Source organism: Thunnus albacares, chromosome 12 (assembly GCF_914725855.1).
Source record: "Thunnus albacares chromosome 12, fThuAlb1.1, whole genome shotgun sequence".
NCBI lineage: Eukaryota > Metazoa > Chordata > Actinopteri > Scombriformes > Scombridae > Thunnus > Thunnus albacares.
This window is the reverse complement of record NC_058117.1, coordinates 405,258-422,809: the sequence shown is the minus strand read 5'-3', so window position 1 is coordinate 422,809 and position 17,552 is coordinate 405,258. Positions and strand designations below refer to the sequence as shown.

At 40.1% G+C, this 17,552-nt stretch overlaps 2 protein-coding genes across 2 annotated transcripts in view; one reads left to right on the top strand and one right to left on the bottom strand.

The window, feature by feature from the left end:
* The window catches only part of LOC122994170 (tissue factor-like), a 29,724-nt gene extending 22,108 nt beyond the window's left edge, over positions 1-7,616 (top strand). Inside the window, exon 7 of the mRNA XM_044368720.1 lies at positions 6,095-7,616. Within this exon, the coding sequence (XP_044224655.1) occupies positions 6,095-6,243 (149 nt within the window). The 3' untranslated portion in view covers positions 6,244-7,616. The remainder of the gene's footprint in view (positions 1-6,094) is intronic.
* Positions 7,617-8,459: 843 nt separating this feature from the next.
* Positions 8,460-17,552, bottom strand: part of LOC122993335 — a 39,348-nt gene continuing 30,255 nt past the window's right edge. The window contains exon 10 of the mRNA XM_044367414.1: positions 8,460-15,983. Within this exon, the coding sequence (XP_044223349.1) occupies positions 15,936-15,983 (48 nt within the window). The 3' untranslated portion in view covers positions 8,460-15,935. The remainder of the gene's footprint in view (positions 15,984-17,552) is intronic.

Here is a 17,552-nt window from a genome sequence, read left to right as displayed (position 1 = left end):
CGCAAGAGAGGGAAGAAAGAGGAGGGATGCAACCGTGAGGGGGAGAGAAGCTGTTCCTTTGTCCACAGAGAGCGTGCATAAGGATGGCAATCTGTAACACACGTTGTATGGTTTCTGATTGACAAAGCAACTTATTTTCTCACTCAAGGTGGCACAAACACAGGACAGTCTAGCGTGGTGAACACAACTAAACAGGCAGCAAACTTTAAATATTCCGCAGAGTGTGGCAGAACAAATAGACTTGGTGGTCCATCAATCGATACAACAAAACAATAGCCATAAAGCTTAAAAAGCTAAAAGCTAACAACAGCACTGAAGCTGAAACTAACACACTATAACCCTGTCTCTGCCCAGACTTAAGCCTCTTACTGGGTTGCTTCAGAAAGTGAGCAAGGTGTGTGTTAAGTCCTTCTTTCGGTCCGGCTCAGTTTCTTGGCTAGGATGCTGACGGGGGCTGTCCTTGCGCTATCGGCATGGTTTTATGGCAAGCTGCTCCTCGGTGGTGTGGCGGAGAAAACAGCAGTCGACTCAGTTGAAGAAGAGTGGGGCAGAGAAGTTATCTGCATCTTCCTGAAGAAAATCCTTTTCTTCCTTCTGCAGGGAAAATGAGAGCGCTGGTTGCAGCAGCGGTCTCTCTTGGATCCAGGGATGGTGTTTGGGTGAACACAGTGAAGTCTTGTCTCGTCCAGCGAGGGGAGAGACTTCTAGTCGGTGGGGAAAACAATTGGGTGGGGTACCCCCTTTAGTGAAGCTAGCTCACGGCGGGACAGACTTCCCCCCAGCTCGGTTCACAATGAATGCATGTTTCTCTGTCTGTCCTCAGGTTTTAAAGGGACAGTGATGTCACGGCTGTGTCATCATGACACTCCTTTGTGCAGGAGCGTCTCTGCACTCCTGACTGTTTGTTGGGACCATTTTCTGTTTAGCACCTAGGTGCGAAATTGCAAAGCATCATTGGAAATGGAGTCTGTGAGCAGCATATTGGCGCTGTTCCTTTGTTTCAGGGGAACAAAGGAAAAGAGGCTCCTTGTGGCCAGGACTCAGAGTTTACATGTAGGCCTTTGTTTGTGTGACCCCATGGTTGAGGCCCAACATCCACCCTTTGGTCTGAAGAGTGGGGTGCTGGCCACAATCTTCAGAGTAAACCAAGGGCCGAAACGTCCCTGTGGGTTGGAAGTAACCTGGTGGTTACACAGTCCATGTGCTCCTGAGACAGGTGGGAGGCTGGAACAGTCCGTATATTCCTGAGAACAAGAAAGGGTTGAAACAGTCCATATAGCGCATAGTTCAGAGTTCACAGAGGCTTGTCTGGGCAGCTACTGAGGCAAAGTCTGAGGCAAAGTCTGGCTAGTTACAGAGGCAGAGTCTGGGCAATGTTCTAACAAATATCTGTACATTCAGTATTAACAAACACAATCCTTTTGCTGCTCTTTGGTTATCACCAATAACACAACACAAAGTCATGATAGAAAAGAAAAGGAAAAAGGAGAGGTCGTTAGGTTAATAGGCTCACTCCTGAAAGAGGTTGGGGTTAGCCAGAAGAGTGGCACAGACTGATGGGCTGGATGGGAAGGAGGGAATCCAGTCTGGCCCGTGTGTGTTGAATGTACCTGTGAGGTGTGTGAATCCTAGTTGTAACTGGATTGTAAGTGCAATGCAAAAACTATATGTCGGATGTGTCTGTGAAGGTTGCATAACAGTAGTAGTAGATCTAAGGACTTAGTCTAACTTACCTACTCACCTATGTTACACCTGACATCAAACCTGACACAGTATCTAAGGCATGCAAAGGTTATGGGGAAAACAAACTACAAACTGACAGTGACCATGGTACCGGAGGGAGTGGTAGTAAGCATTAGTGCATGCTGAGGTTGTGGGTACAGTACACTACACCTAACTGGAGGGGACGCTACTACGATGGCTCCACCCCCTTTCGGTGTGGAGGCTGCTCTATGCATCTATGGAGTGGAAAAAGCTGAAGAAGTGGTTTTGGTCATCACCCCTGTGGTTTCGTTTCCCACCCCACTGATGAGGTGGTTGGCACCTGGGAGGTCCTGTTCTGCCGTCCATCTTGACACGAGGCATCTTGTTGCCTTCCAGCGCTAGGTTGGCATTTCCTGAGGTGTGGATCCACAGGACTCCAGCATCTCTTCTTGCCCCCTAGCAGGTCAAATGCTACCTGGGTAAGTTACCTCACCCAGGTAGCATTCAACTTGGAGATAGTCATCGATGTCTGAATCTTGACTATCTGAGTCGAAGCAGTCAACGTCATTTGGGAGGGACTCGAGCTTTCAAGTGCGCAAGCATTGGCATAGATGTGGTGGCGGACTGTCTGCAACATCAGAGACTCCAGAGTCACTCAGGCGGTGCGTGATCCTCCCCCCTTCGATCTGGACATGAGGGGATGTGGTTGAGGATTGAGGGGGGTGCACCCTTGGAATGTGGGGCACCTGCATCCATGGGGTGGGCTGATGGAGGCACTTGGCAGTTGTCTGGACTGTTGAGGTCGGAGACTGCACCACCAGGGATTGCTGGGCTACTAGACCTGGTGGACTGGGGTCATCTGCTCCTTTACCTGTAGGGCTTCTCTGGGCAGGCTTCGGCTGGTCGCACTGGGAGGAGGGACCTCTTTGAGGTCAGGAACATCACTTGGCTCCTGGGTGGCCATGTCGGCAGCGATGCTCATGTGTCCGGTCTGACCCTCTTTGTGACTGTCCTCGGCTCTGGTCTAAACAGACTGGATCTGTGGGTGCAGGGTTCTGTTGGCATCCTGCAACCACAGTATCTCCGTAGTGCCTACCAGTCTTAACGCAGCCTGCGATTCTCCTCTAGTACAGCCTGGTAGCTGTGTGGCAGCTGGCTCAGCTGTGCTTGGTGCTCTGCGGTTAGCAGCTGTGCTTGGCGCTGTGCAGCTAGCAGCTGGGTTCTGCGCTGATGGAGGTGAAACATCTCGCCAAACAGGTCTGGGATGGTGCGCCTGGGCTTCCCGGCTGGGTTGTAGGCATACTCAACCATCCCCTGTAATAAATAATCACAGTCGCTAATATTGTAGCAGTTGAGAGTCTCCTGTTCCTCTATGGAGAGGTGGAGGAGGGCAGCGACGACATCCTGCATGTCTTAGTCATCTGGGCTCTGGGGAGCTATGGCTCCAGCCACATGGGATGACTGGTGGACTCATTGTACTTGTAGTAAATGCACAGTACATGGTGGCTCTAACAATATGTTGTGGTACAACTGCTAATGCTGCAAGAATGCACAGGTGAGAGATAGACCTGTGACTTACACAGTTGGTTACTCAAAAGTGCAACCTATCTTGCCCTGACAGGACCCTAATGGTGACTCTAGCACCTAGGTGAGTAACAACCAGTTAGTGCTTATGCTAATTACTCTATAACATATCCTATTAGGATGTTAGTGAGGTGGCTTCAGCACTTCTGGTGAGTAATAGCTGGTTATTGTGTTAGGGGGCTAAACAACCAGCATGCAAAATGCTAACAACTCTCTGCTAACACAACCACTAGTGCACACTGTATATAATACACTAGCACACTGTATATGCTTGGCAGAGCCTTAGAGAAGTCAAAATTTCAAAAATTGAAATTTTCGAAAAATTATTAATAATCGTGTATAAATATTGCAAAAAGGCTGATATCAGAGGAGCCTCACATGGGATGGCACCAATTTGTTGGGCCTTGGCTACAAGTTTGGCTATCAGCAATAATTAATGATTATCAGGATAATTATTAATTATTAAAATCAATAAAATTATTAATAAGAATTTATAATAACAGGGCACCACCCTGGACTCAGGGAAAAAGATAGCCAATTCAGTCTTAAAATTTACTAATCTATCAATTTGGAACTTTGATCAATAATTTACCTAATAACTATAAACAAAATCACCATATCAATAGCTAGGTATGGTTGAAGGATTTTGGAGTTCTTCACAGAACAGAGGTTGGCAAAACTCATTTTTGTGCAACATTAAAACAGACAACAGGTATATCCAAAAGCATTTATTTAACAAAAAGGTAAAAGAGCAAAACACACAGTATTAATCTAGCTAAGTGTACCTATATACAAGTGTACGTGTGTGAGTGTGGCAAGATGGCTGCAGTCACCTGGTGACTGAGCACATGGCATGCAGACAACATGGCTGACAAAGGGAAGCAGAGGGACAAAAGGCCAGACCATGTGGTGTCTTGAACTGCATGTGCTGCCTGAACCAAAGTTGCAAAGCTAGGTTTTAAACCTCTTAACTGTGTGGTTCTCTATTCAAGGCCAATTGGTTTAGGCTAAAGGTGCCAGGTTAGGAAGAGGTTAGTTGCATGCAAGGCCTAGTTACTGGATGTAACATGTGTTAAGCATGCTAACATTAACCTAGTGGTGTGGCTATGCAATAACCTGACTATGAACAACAAGGACATCACAATAATAGTTCAGTGAATAACCTTAGCCAAATCAATACATGCACAGTACATTGATTAAGTTAAACATTCTTGCTTAGCCGTGCTATGCTTCACTATATGTTGCTAGGCTATGCCCAGTTGTTACCAAGTCCCTGAAGAAAGAGATGCTTTGTGGCGTGCTGCTTCTTAGCTAGCAATCTGTGGTGGAGTCAGGCTGAGAGGAGTTTGGCTCCACGGAATGATGCAGCCTTTGCTGGGTAGACAGTGCTTCAGTTGTGCAGGTCAGAGGGCCCAGTCACTCCTTTGTAAAGTCTTTACAGAGTTAGCGGCAAGCTAACTCTGTTTTGTGGCTCCTATACTTGTTAAATCAGCCAGCAGACTTGTGTGGTAGCTGCTGGCACTAGAAAACTTAGTTTCTGAATCTTAGGCAGGCTCTCGTGTCTTCTGCCATAAAGAAAAGAGTTCTGTGTGTGTCTGCTGTAAGCAGACCACACAAGAGAGTGGAGAGCTGCTCCAGCAGAGAACTGCTCCAGCAGCAGCCATGAGGAGAAAGAGGGAGAGAAGAGGGGGTTCTCTGGTTTTGTTAAGCTGGTTCCATGGGTGGAGATTCACACCTTAGGTGTGAGCAACCAAGGGCTCAGTTTTCTTAGTCTTGAAACATGTGGTCAGCTAGTGAGACCCAACAATTCAATCTCCATTTTGTCACAGTGTTTAAGTTTGGGGTCCAGGGGTGAGGCCTTCTCCATGTCTCTCAGTTTGAAATTAAAGAAAGGATGTTATATCCATGAATTATCTATGAATCATCCAAGGTGTCATACAATGAGGCCACATTGTGTTCCAGCATAGAAAGACTGTACACATTGCATGGGGGTAGGGGGTTGCGGGGTGTTAATAGAGTCCACTTTGCTAATTTTCGTCCTGGTGCCTCTTGCAGGTTAATCTGTCCATGGTCAGATGGCCTATTTTCATTCCCAGGGCATCGAATATTAATGTTTTGTCATGCCCCTCGGCATCTGATACCAATGCACAAGGCACCCTTTAGTGTCTGTGCGAGACGCACTGGGCTTTCAGCTAACTCCAATGTAAACCCATCCATGCCATGAGACTGATGACATCTATATACGGTGACGTTTTCCTTTTAAGGAGGAGGCAGGTTGAGCGGATGGCTAGATAGTTAGATGCAAAAAGTGGACTTTGCTGCAGGACGCCACTGTTTGTTTCCCACTTCCAACCATAGGTATCATGTTTCCAACCACAACCTGAGACAGCTTTTTGTTGTGGTGTTTACTGTTGCCATGATGTTTCAAGTAATCATTTTAACCCAAACCACGATCTTTCCTTAAACCTAACCAAGTGTTTTTTGTGCCTAAACCTAACCAAGTGGTTTTTGTGCCTAAACCTAACCAAACCACACCAGTTACTCTGAACGTGTAATACTGCCACCAATGGGTCTACATTGAATTTGGGTGAAAGCCCGGTGTGTCGCTATACAGACACCAGAGAGTTATGTGTCTGCATAAGACACCAGAGGGCGTGACAAAGCATCGGTATTTGACCAACATGTTGGGTCAGCAGAGATATGCTTTTGCATCCACAATAATGTGGTCAAAACCTCAACAGTGTACCTTAAAGTGTAACATGAGCCAGATCCCTCTGATTAACTCTGACCCTCACTGTCCCTCCAGGGTTGAGTCTTGGAGCGTTGGTAGGTGGACTCTTCATCCTGCTCATAATCCTCCTCATCATCGTCACCACGACCATCCTTTGCTGCAGATGCTGCCGACAAAGAAACAAAGCCCTCCAAACATCTCAGTCATCATCTACAGTTGTTTAGTCTATGACTGTGTGTGTGTGTGTGTGTGTGTGTGGGAGGGGGGTGGGGTCTTTCAAACACAAGGAGCTGGTCTTCCTTTAGTTGTCCTGTCTGGAAGACATTATTTTAGATTTCTATGCTCTACAGTATCTTTACAGCATATTTTAGTCAATAGTTTTTCTATTTGATATTATATTTCACCGTAGAAGGGAACATATGTAGCTAGCTCTTACCAATTAAGTATAATTCTGCTTAACATGAAATACCAGCTGCGTCTTCTAAGACCCTACCTGTGCATTTTAGCCTGTGTGTTTGAATGGGCTGCACAGACCCATGCCATACATAAAGAGGTTGGAAGGTTTAGAACTTAGAACTGGAGTAGTTTTGTTAGAAGTTCACTAAGAACATATGAAATGTAATTTTGTCAACCCAGTAGATTGTGCAAGGGCAGATTAAATGTTTAAAATTCCCTCACACCTTTACTAACAAATCCATTTAACCCAGTTTGACCCTCAAACTGTTTTTTAACATATTTTTCTTAAATATATTATATATATTATTCCTCAAAGTTCTGTCACGACCACAACCAGTAACTACTAAGTAAATAAAGCTCTTTAGTAACATCTAGTGGCCACGCTTTGAAACTACAATTACATCTACAAACTCGTCTCTACAAATCTATATTCAGCTATATTTTTATCCTGATGTGATATAACTCTTTATGTTTGATTATTGTGTTGTATTTTTTGTGTAAGAAATAAACTTTTGTTGATCAAAATGATTTAAAAGCAATAAAAGACAAAAATGAAACATTTCAGCACCAGACCCTGTTATTGTCTTCTTTGAGCAGTCACCAGTGATGTGATGTGATGTAATGCAATGCTACAAAGTAAGATCTTCAACCTGCTTCCTCACTCTTCAAAGTTTTTCTCCTCTGTGCTATGACTGCAAATGCAGTGATCAAAACCTTGCCCTGTTTGCAAAACAGACAGTAAGAGAAGGTTTCATCTGTGGGTCTTCTGCTCATATTATTCTCAAACTTGTTACATAACATCAGTACTCTATCTTCTGCCATAATATACACGTCTTTCCTTAGTGAAAGTGAGATTTGTGTGGCAATATTGCAGTAGGTGTGATGTGATTGCAAATCAATGGTCTGATGTAAATGACAGGCAACATATTAAGTACACAAACTGCCTAAAAACATTTAGATTGTCTTATTTTCAGTTATAAATTATTCATCACTAAATGTTTGGAGCTTTGAACTTGGGAACATGATTTGATGCAGTGTGTGGAGAGGAAGTTCGTGGTTGTTTTTTTCATTCTAAGGGGAATGTTGGGTCTGTATACAGTCTATACCTGCTCTTTATGAAAAGTGCCTTTAGATGGCTTCTGTTGGGATTTGATGCTATATTAATAAAAATGACTTGACTAATCAGTATGAGTTTTATGATTATATGGGCATTACATTTATTTGGAACTATCCATCACTACAGTTCCTGAATAAAACAATTCAGAAAAACAAAGAAAAATAAAAAAAGAAAGACATTTTAAAAAATGGACCATTATCATGATTCTTGTACCTGTATTTGGCTGTGCAGGGCTACAACTAGACCAAAGAGACATTTCCTCACAAGAAAACAATAGCATCAGTTATTGGTTCAGTGCTGCTAACTGATGCAATCAGTTCAGTTCGGGTTAATTTAATACTTAGATCCATCTGACACAGATGGTTGTGTCATCAAAGCATGTGACAGATCACTGTTTACATCCTCTTCCCTACCAATAGCAGTGCTGGTTTCTTCTGACCAAAATATGTTCTTTCCCTTAGCCAAGTAGGTTTTACGCCTACACTTGACCAAGCCTGAAGCCTAGAGGTGTCCAATCAGAAAATACTCATCAAATAATTTTTGTTTCTGTCATTTGCTACAGTTTTACAAGGACACATTATATCCTGTTGACAGTAGTGTCAGATGAGAAAATGCTCATATGGGCTTTTTTTGAAGGAGGTAATTTTTTGTTGTTTAATTAGGAGGACTTGTTGACACCAAACCATGACCTTACCCAGGTTATGCTGTTACACACTGTTGCTCAGTGAAAGTTAGCTGATAAATAGCTCAAGTGGAGACTCCTTTGGATACTGAACATACATGAATCTAAAAGGAGAAAATAAACTGGTAAAAACAGTTCTATTGCCCTTTAAATGGTTTCATAAATACTACTGCTACATCACATACTGGAATTATAGATGAGTTTTATTTCTTAATTTTTTCAACACAGAACGTCACATTTAGACAGCAACACATACAACATCACACATTAAGTTATTATCAGAACAAACCATGGCAACACAAAGAAGTTGTTTTGAATATCATTATTGAATATCACAACCATGGCTTTGAGGTACATACATCTGTATCATATAAAACACACACACTGCAAAAAATGAAAAGCTCCAGAAGCAACTTAATATTCTCTGTCTCTCTCTGAACAATATTACTGCTCTAAAAACTGTTTTCACTAATATTTTGATCATGTCTTCATCATATAACAAAAGAAATTATAAGCAGCCCGTAAATAAATAGATAAAATTTAGCCGCAAGCAGAAATTTGCAGGTTCAAACCTTTTTGCATTCAACAGAAGGAAGCAGCTCAATCTTCCAAAATTAAAACCACAAACAAAAACAATGGGGTTTCAGGTTCACAAAGGTGGGCAATGTCACTTCAACTAGTTTAATTCTTTTTAAAGGAGTGAGACCAATTGCACAATTGTTTCATCATCAGAAAGCCTGCAGCATTTCAATAATTGTGCACTCTGCACATATTTTCCACATTATGCTTATTAGCAAAAAATCCATCAAAGGAGACTTTCATAGTCTAAGAGGTGATTTGTAGAGCACATTGAGCTTGTGTGTCAGATTTCAAGTCAATCAGACATATGGTGTGGGGGGCGTGGCCTTTCCAAAACTGAATTTTAGGGCCTAAATTACAGCGCCACCATCTGCCTGACTGGGTTCATATTTCTTGTGAAGCACACATCATTTCCAGTTATTGGGTCAAGTTTTGTAGTTTTAGCTAATTTCTGCTCATGGCAATTTGAGCCCCAGCAGAGGACTAATAATAATAATAAATATAGCCGCAAGCAGCAATTTGCAGGTTCAAACCTTTTTGCACTCAACAGAGGGAAGCAGCTCAATCTTCCAGAATTAAAGCTGCTAGCAAAAATGATTGGGTTTCAGGCTTCACAAAGGTGAGCAAAGTAAGTTCAGCTAGTTTAATTCTGTTTAAAGGAGTGAGACCAGTCGCACACTTGAGTCATCAGAAAGCCTGCAGCATTTCAATAATTGCAAACTCAAAGTTCTGCCATTCCTCCCCACTTCATCCGATTTGAATGAAACTTGGGGTGCGCGTTTAGGAGATAGGGCTAGATGTCTCCAGTGAGTTGATTAGGATTACTCAAAGGCATCTTGAGTTATGAGCAAATATGTGATAAGCCATGCCCACTTGCACTGATCAATATGGCCCTTCAGATTTTGGTTAATACTTGCACTCAGAGCATGCACACCAATTTTGGTGAAATTCTGTCCACCGGGTTTTCAGAAACATGTTTGTAGCATTTGTGGCGCCTCCTATGTTATGTACAAAGATTTATGATGATCGGACAAATGGTGAATGAGTTATGGCCAATATTTGCTAAGCCCTGCCCTTTGCAAAGATATTTTGATTGATGGCAGCCCTGTATTTTGACTGATCTTTCTCATTTATAATAGAAATGTGTATCTCTGTCCCCCAAGCTCTATACCAAATTTGGCGATGATTGAGTAAAAATCCAAAAAGCAGATGTTAAATTACTGTTTTTCACATTATGTAAATTAGAAAAAAATCCATCATGGCAGACTTTATGGTCCAATATGCTTTTTTGTAGAACACATTGAGCTGGACGTGTGTCAAATTTCAAGTCAGTCGTACTTACGGTGTGAGGGGGCCTTTCAAAAATTGAATTTTGGGACCTTAATTACAGTGCCACCATCTTGCCAGTTGGGGTCATATTTCTTGTGAAGCACATGCACATGATTTCAAGTTATTGTGCCAAGTTTATATGATAATAAATATATCCAATTGCAATTCACAGGTTCAAACCTTTTTGCATTCAACAGAAGGAAGCAGCTCAATCAGTCAAAATTAAAGCGCCACCATCTGGCCATTTGGGCTTATATTTCTTGGGAAGCACGTGCACATCATATCCAGTTATTGTGCTAAGTTTTGTTTTTTGCTCATTCTAGCTCACGGCAATTTGAGAAAATGCGGCAGAAAACTAATAGTAATAATCGGCACAAACTTAGAAGGGTTCTTACCCCTTCGGGCTTTGAACCCTAATAAAATAACTAGAAATGCATTTCCTGTGGAAAATGCGTGTGAAAGCTGAAAGCTAAAATAAATCAAACAAAGCATTGCTGAAAATACTACAGACTTCCTCAGCATCCCCATACATACAATGTTGCGAGCTTTGGTTACCATGATGTATTACATTTAAGAGATATGGCAGTTAATAAGTAGTATTATGGTGTTTTATTAATGACCACAATGTGGAGCTATTGGTGCCATGATTCAGTATGTCATGCAGACTGTCATGTAGAACCTGTGTACCAAATTTCTTTTCATTAAAGACAACAGAATTGCAGAAATATCAACTTATAACATTGCTTTAGTGCCCCCTCTGGGCAGAATTGTATGACATGCTACACACTTGTGTGGCTATGTGGCTGTATGTACAAGATTCCCAAACTTCATTACAATCCAATTCAGTATTGAAGAGTCATGGCTCACTGAGTACAGACCATGCCTTCAAAAGTTTTGTAACCAATTACAGAAAAATGGTAAGTGATGCCAAAAAAGGAACATATAAGCTTTGTTTGCGGTCATCTAAATATGGCATGTACCAAGTTTGGTTAAGATTGGATGAAATATGTGCCAACAGAAGCAAAAAATGGCAAAAAATCCAAAATAGCAGAAATTTTTTTAGGCACAAATGGGCGTGGCCTATATCAGTCTTTTTGACATCATCCAAGGAATACAAGGTGCAAATATTATTTGGATAGGCCTCACGGTTCATGAGTTATTGGCCAAAATATAAAATTTGTAATAAATGACCACATGGTGGCGCTGTTGGGCCCATTTTTCAATATGTTAAGCATTTTCACATAGGACACATGTCCATGAAGTTTGAACACTAGCACTTTTAGTTTTTGAAATATTAGCTTTCAAACATTCCCCTCATAGACTTTCCATTATAAATTTTAATGTTATATAAAATCACTATATTATGCTAGAAAAAAGAAAAGTAATAGTGTAAATATCCTTAAAAAGCTGGACATTTTGATGTTTGAATGGTTTTTGTAGCTCAAAGTGTGGAGTAGAAAGCTTGCAAAAAAACGTACGGAAGAATAAAAATAATTGGAAATGCATTTCCTCAAATTAATCGCAAAGCATTGCTGAAAATATTACACACCTGTTCAGTATCCTCATCTTTACAATTTTGCAGAATTTTGTTACCATGGCATATTACATGTGATAGATATGGCAGTTAGTAATTACTATGGTGGTGTTTTATTAATGACCACAAGTTGGGGCTAATGGTGCCATGATTCAGTATATCGTTCAGATTCTCATGGAGAACTTGTGTACCACGTTTCATTTTATTAAAGACAACATATTTGCAAAAATATCATGTTATAAAGTTATTTTAGTGCCCCCTTTTGGTAGAATTTTATGAAATGTTACACACTTGTTACACACTGTTATTAGCTTTCAGCATTTACACTAATAAACTGGCACAAACTTATAAGGGTTCTAACTCTGGTTTGAACCCTAACCAGCACAAACTTAGAACCAGCACAAACGCAGATGGGTTCTAACCCCTTCCGGATGTGAACCCTAATAAATAAATAAAATAAAAATAAATCAATAAATCAATAAATATATCAACAATAACCAATAATTTAACTGCCAGATAATAAAATTGCTTGCTAATCTTTACATTTTACAATGCACAGAATGAGATGTTTATTGTGCTACATGTGACTATGTACATTTTTTAAAAGTAACAAAACAGATATAATTTACGGTCAAAAACCTGTTGGTTTAGCTTTGGAGTTTGGCAAGTTGATTTTTCTTGACTCAGATGTGGAACACTTGTACATTTAGGTTCTCTTAAAAACAAATCTATTCACACAGGATTAATGAGTACAGTAATTTCACCTGTAATATCAACCCTATAAATGTAATTTTCATGTCGGTTTTTGATTAAAGAAGGGGTGCATACTACCATACTATTCAGTATGCAAGAAAAAATATTTAGTATGTCCCAATACATAGTATGTCAAATGCAGTGTGCCAAAAGTATCAGGATGTCCTACTATATCCAGTTGCATTTTGCAGTATTCAAGCCAGCATGCTTTTCTGGTTATTCTGACCCACAATGCTCTGTGCGATCACATTGACGGAGAGAGCACAGACCAATGACAGCACATTTGACAGTGCAGTGATGGAAGCCAGTGCAACGACAGAAGGTGCAATGACAGATGAAGTAGTATGTCCCGATTGTATGCATACCGCATGCAACAGTATGTACTTTGTAAGGGCAGCTGCAGTATCCACTAAAAGTAAAAAGTAGAAGTATACAATTCGAAATGCAGCAAAGATGTTGGTTCAGCCTGTTCATAAAAACAGGAACTTTGCTGGTCAAAGAGGAAGTGTTGTGTTTAATGTTTGAATTAACAGAAGAAGAAGAGTTTAGTTATCATGAACACCAACAGCTCCACCTACAGACACTTAATCCCAGATAAGCCAAAGTGAAAGATTTCACAGCACTGAACACATCATGTGACTGACAGGTGAACTCTACAATTTGTACTGAAAACATACACTCTTAAAATCAAATAAATCAGGAAATTTGAGGTTCCTTGCTCAGTGATATCTATTTTGTCATCACAATGGCAAGACTGTGTTAATTAGTGTATAAATAAAAGATTACATAAAATACATTTGAAAAGGTTGCTCAAAATAAAACAGAAATTTCAAAAACATTTCCAAATGACAAAAAAAGAAAAACAAAACGTACTGCAAAGTCAAAGCTTTCACTGTCTGATGACTCTAATAACACTGAATAATATTGATTATGTATTCATCATTAGTATTGTACACAAAACTATATTCTATAATTGTGACAGCCAAACCAATTCCTTTCTTAAATGATAAGTCCTGTTTATTATGACTTGGTACTTATCTTTGAAATTTGGGTATCATTTCTATAAGTTATGATAACATTACACTGCTGAACTCCTCCCCTGAACAGTGATTGTCCAATCACAGCTTAGGAACCATAACTATACACGGCAGGCATGTCAAGATTTTCTCCACATTTTGAATTGTGGCATGAAAAATACATTGAAAAGGGTAAAGGATGGTTAGTTACACATATCTGGAAACATGCTGACATCACTATAGAAGTGAACAAGGTTGAACCAGAAAGTTGTCTCAAGGCTGGAAGGTGATTTTGGAGAAATGGTCACAGGTCATGTGACGCGCACTGACCCAAAAATAATTTTCCCTCTATACAATCTATTAAAATTATCAATTAAAATAAAATTATATAACTTAATTAAAAAAGAATGTCTGTAAAATGCTGAGTACATTTTTCTGAGCATCACAAACACCCCGAAATGACTCTTATCAACAGATTTTGGGACAATTGGGCCAAAAGTCTCATAGAGCTGTATCAATAAATTATTTTCTTGCCACTCATGTGTGAGGAGTTAGCAGAAAGTTGGTTTGGCCAGAGAAGGAGTCTAATGCCCATGCTCAATGGGCCAAAAAACACAGAAGCCTGACAAACCTTTTTGCCGTGTATGCCCAAGGAGGACTACCATAGAAATGAATGGGGCACCATCTTGGAACACAGTATCCAGTTCTCTTCACTCATAGTGAACTGTGTTGAATGTTTACGATGGACTGTAATAATTTAACCATTCTTCTTTGCTTTCACTTCCATATAAGATTGACTAACTCTGGGGTTTTGTTTCCAACCTGAAGGAGGCCAAGAAAGATGATGACAGGATGAGAAGGATGGCTAAAACTTCGGAAATAAGAGACTTGTAATAAAGCAGAATTATTATTTATTTTAACTACTGGACTGGCAGCATTCTGCTGTGCGCTTCTAAAAACTGGAAACTGTGGCTGTGTTCCACCACATTCTTACTTATAGGCCACCATATATGCCGAAACCAAAACACTGACAATAAGTCAACATCTGCTGATACAGTGGTCTGACTGATTTATCAGTTTTGATGTCGTAACCATTAATAAACATTTTGTTAGGTTTATGGTCACACTTAGCAAAGTGAAGTTTCACAGTTTTTAACATTTTATGCCATATTTCATTTGAAATATTTTAATGCATTGTGTAAAGCACAAATTGTTTATGTGTATGAAATGTGCTCTACAAATAAACGTGCCTTGTCTTTAAGTGTAAAACCAAAATGCACTGCAGTGTTTCTTGATTTTTGAGTGCTGTGGACAGTGGTGTGAAGATTCAAGTGGGATCTGAGAAAACAAAAACTTGGAGATTCATATTCTTGCTCACTATTTGTTCTGTTTTCATATTTGAAATTGGCACTAGTCTTCCAAAGTCACAATTTAACTGACATCAGCCTGTGCAGACTTTCACATTTATAATTTTTTGTTAGTACAAAACAGTAAGTATGTTGATTTCTTGTGTACAGTATGAGCCAAAGTAGTGTGGAGTTAACATTAGTGCATAGTTCATACTTTGTGATGATGGTCCATTTGTTCAAAAATGTGTTAAAGAGGACTGATGTTAATATGTTTCAAGCACCTTAAAGTAACTGATGAAAACACTTGGCATGTTACCAAGGCAATGGTATGGATATGGAATCACCATACAATCTGATCAAACTCTCTACAGCTTGCATCCAGCTTATACCTACAACTACTAATCAATTAGATAATCTCAAAACCACAATAGAGTTGCAGAGTATATAATTTATGTACATTTTGTCTGGGTGACAAAGTCCACTTGAATGTATTCCAACAACAAGCTCAAATCAAAATGGGGGAGATTATTTTCATGGTGGACCAACTGGCCCTGTCAAAACCTATTGGAGAGGAAGGAAATAAAATAAGAGACTTAAAGGACACTGGAGTGTATTGGCAGCTAATACTGTGTATAAGTGAGAGATAATATCAACGTGGTGGTTGATTGACAAGCATCATCTGGAGTTCAAAGACCCCAAATCATTTCTTTTAAGACCACTCTCAGGGAATGTTCATTATTTCCATGTAGTTGTTTCCTAAACTTAACAGTAAATCACTCAAGACAGGCTGAAACAATGAGCCCATCAGGTTTCCCAGACCTAATGGTTTTACACCTTGCCTAATTCCCATGTTTCCCTCATTACTTTAAAATTTCCCTTCTAACCAAAAACAAAAACCTTTGATAGTAAGAATTATTGCCATAAACAACTGCAGAATGACCTCTCCCTCCTCCATCCCTTCTTCATTCCATCCCCGTCTGCCTCCTTTTCATCACCCGTCCTCTTACTTCTTTCCTTGTCCTCTTTGTCTCTTGTGTTGCTGTTGTTGTTATGAGACCCCTTCTGACATGGTAACCAATGAGTGCTGGTCGATGGTCGAGGTCACTTCAGATCAATGCCCTGAGTCTGGGACTGAGCCTTCTCCTTGGTCTAAAACACATGAAAAGCAACAGGCAACATGATGATTAATGTGATTAAAGGTGATGATTGTGAGTCAAAATACTAAGAAAAGACAAAAATTAATTCATGCCATAGCATCTGAATTATAATACTATAAGCAGTTTGCTAATTCATAAAATGCTAGGACAGGCCTCTATTTTAATGGTGAAGACCACAAAAAAGCACTAATTTTTGTGTTTCACCAATCAATGGATGGGATATGATGTTAGTTATGTGCAAGACACTGCTACAGTCATGTGCAAGAAGTAGAAGTATACTCAAGGTGTGATGATACACTGTGACATCACTGTTGTTGAAATGCAAAAGAGCATATTTCTGATGACACCCATCAGGGATGCTAGGTGTGTATCAGAGGTGCAACAAACTTGAAACTTTAAACCATAGAAGGCAGTAATACATTGATTTTCAGTTTAGTGTTAAGGTCCTTTTTTAAAAAAAATCTCATAAGAATTTGGCTGATATGTTTTTCAGCATAAACACATAACATAAACACTGCCATCTTTTCTGATGAAAGGTGGCAGCCATCAGTAGCCAGTTCTCCACACTTCAGCCATTCATGCTACTATCAGACTACCTCTACCCACATGGCTACACTCTCCTCATTCACACCTGAATGAGACTGATGCTTCCAAACTCATCCTCTCAAACAGACCCACCACCTGCCCCTGTACCCTATTCTATCACACATCTCCTACAGTCCATCTTGCCCACTCTCAACTCTACACTTAGACACATCATCAAAACGTCACTCATGCCTGGCACATTTCCCACTCTTTTTAAGCTGACTCGGGTAACCCCACTGCTCAAAAAGCAATACATTGCAAGTAGGAAACTACAGACCAGTTTCTCTTCTCTCATTTTTATCCAAATCACTTGAATGTTCTGTATTTAACCAAGTCACCAATTTTCTTTCACAAAACAACCTACTTATTGTCTTATTTATTTATTGGGACCATGTACAGTGTTAAACATATATGTTACCATTTGATGTACTGCACCAGAGTTAGCTTATAGCTAATTTTCTTATGCAGTCCCTTCGGCAGGTCACAATTAAAACAGCACAATAACAAACAGTACAAAGCAAAAAACACACAGGACACATAATACAAAATACAAAGCTACACACAATAGCACATCACATACACCCACAATGTCAACTAGAAATGACTAATGTATGCCTGTCAAATTAAAAGCAAGATTATTTGCATTCATGAGAAAACCATGAGATGCAATGTAGAGTCACTAGTTACAGAGCTGAGTAGCTTTTAGCAAACATTTTAAATCGCTTTTAAATGTACTGATGGAACTGCAGCTCTTCATATCGTCACGTAGGACATTCCACTGAGTTGTGGCTTTCACAGAAAATGCTGACTACCCAAATGCAGTGTGACAAAATGGTATGGTACAATCTCGTATAGAGGATATTCTGGAAGATCATATTGAACTTACTGAGCGAGTGTTCACAAAGTCATGAAGTGGAGGAGGGGCCAAACCGTTTAAAATTTCATAAACTAGGCACAAATTTGAAAATAATCTAAA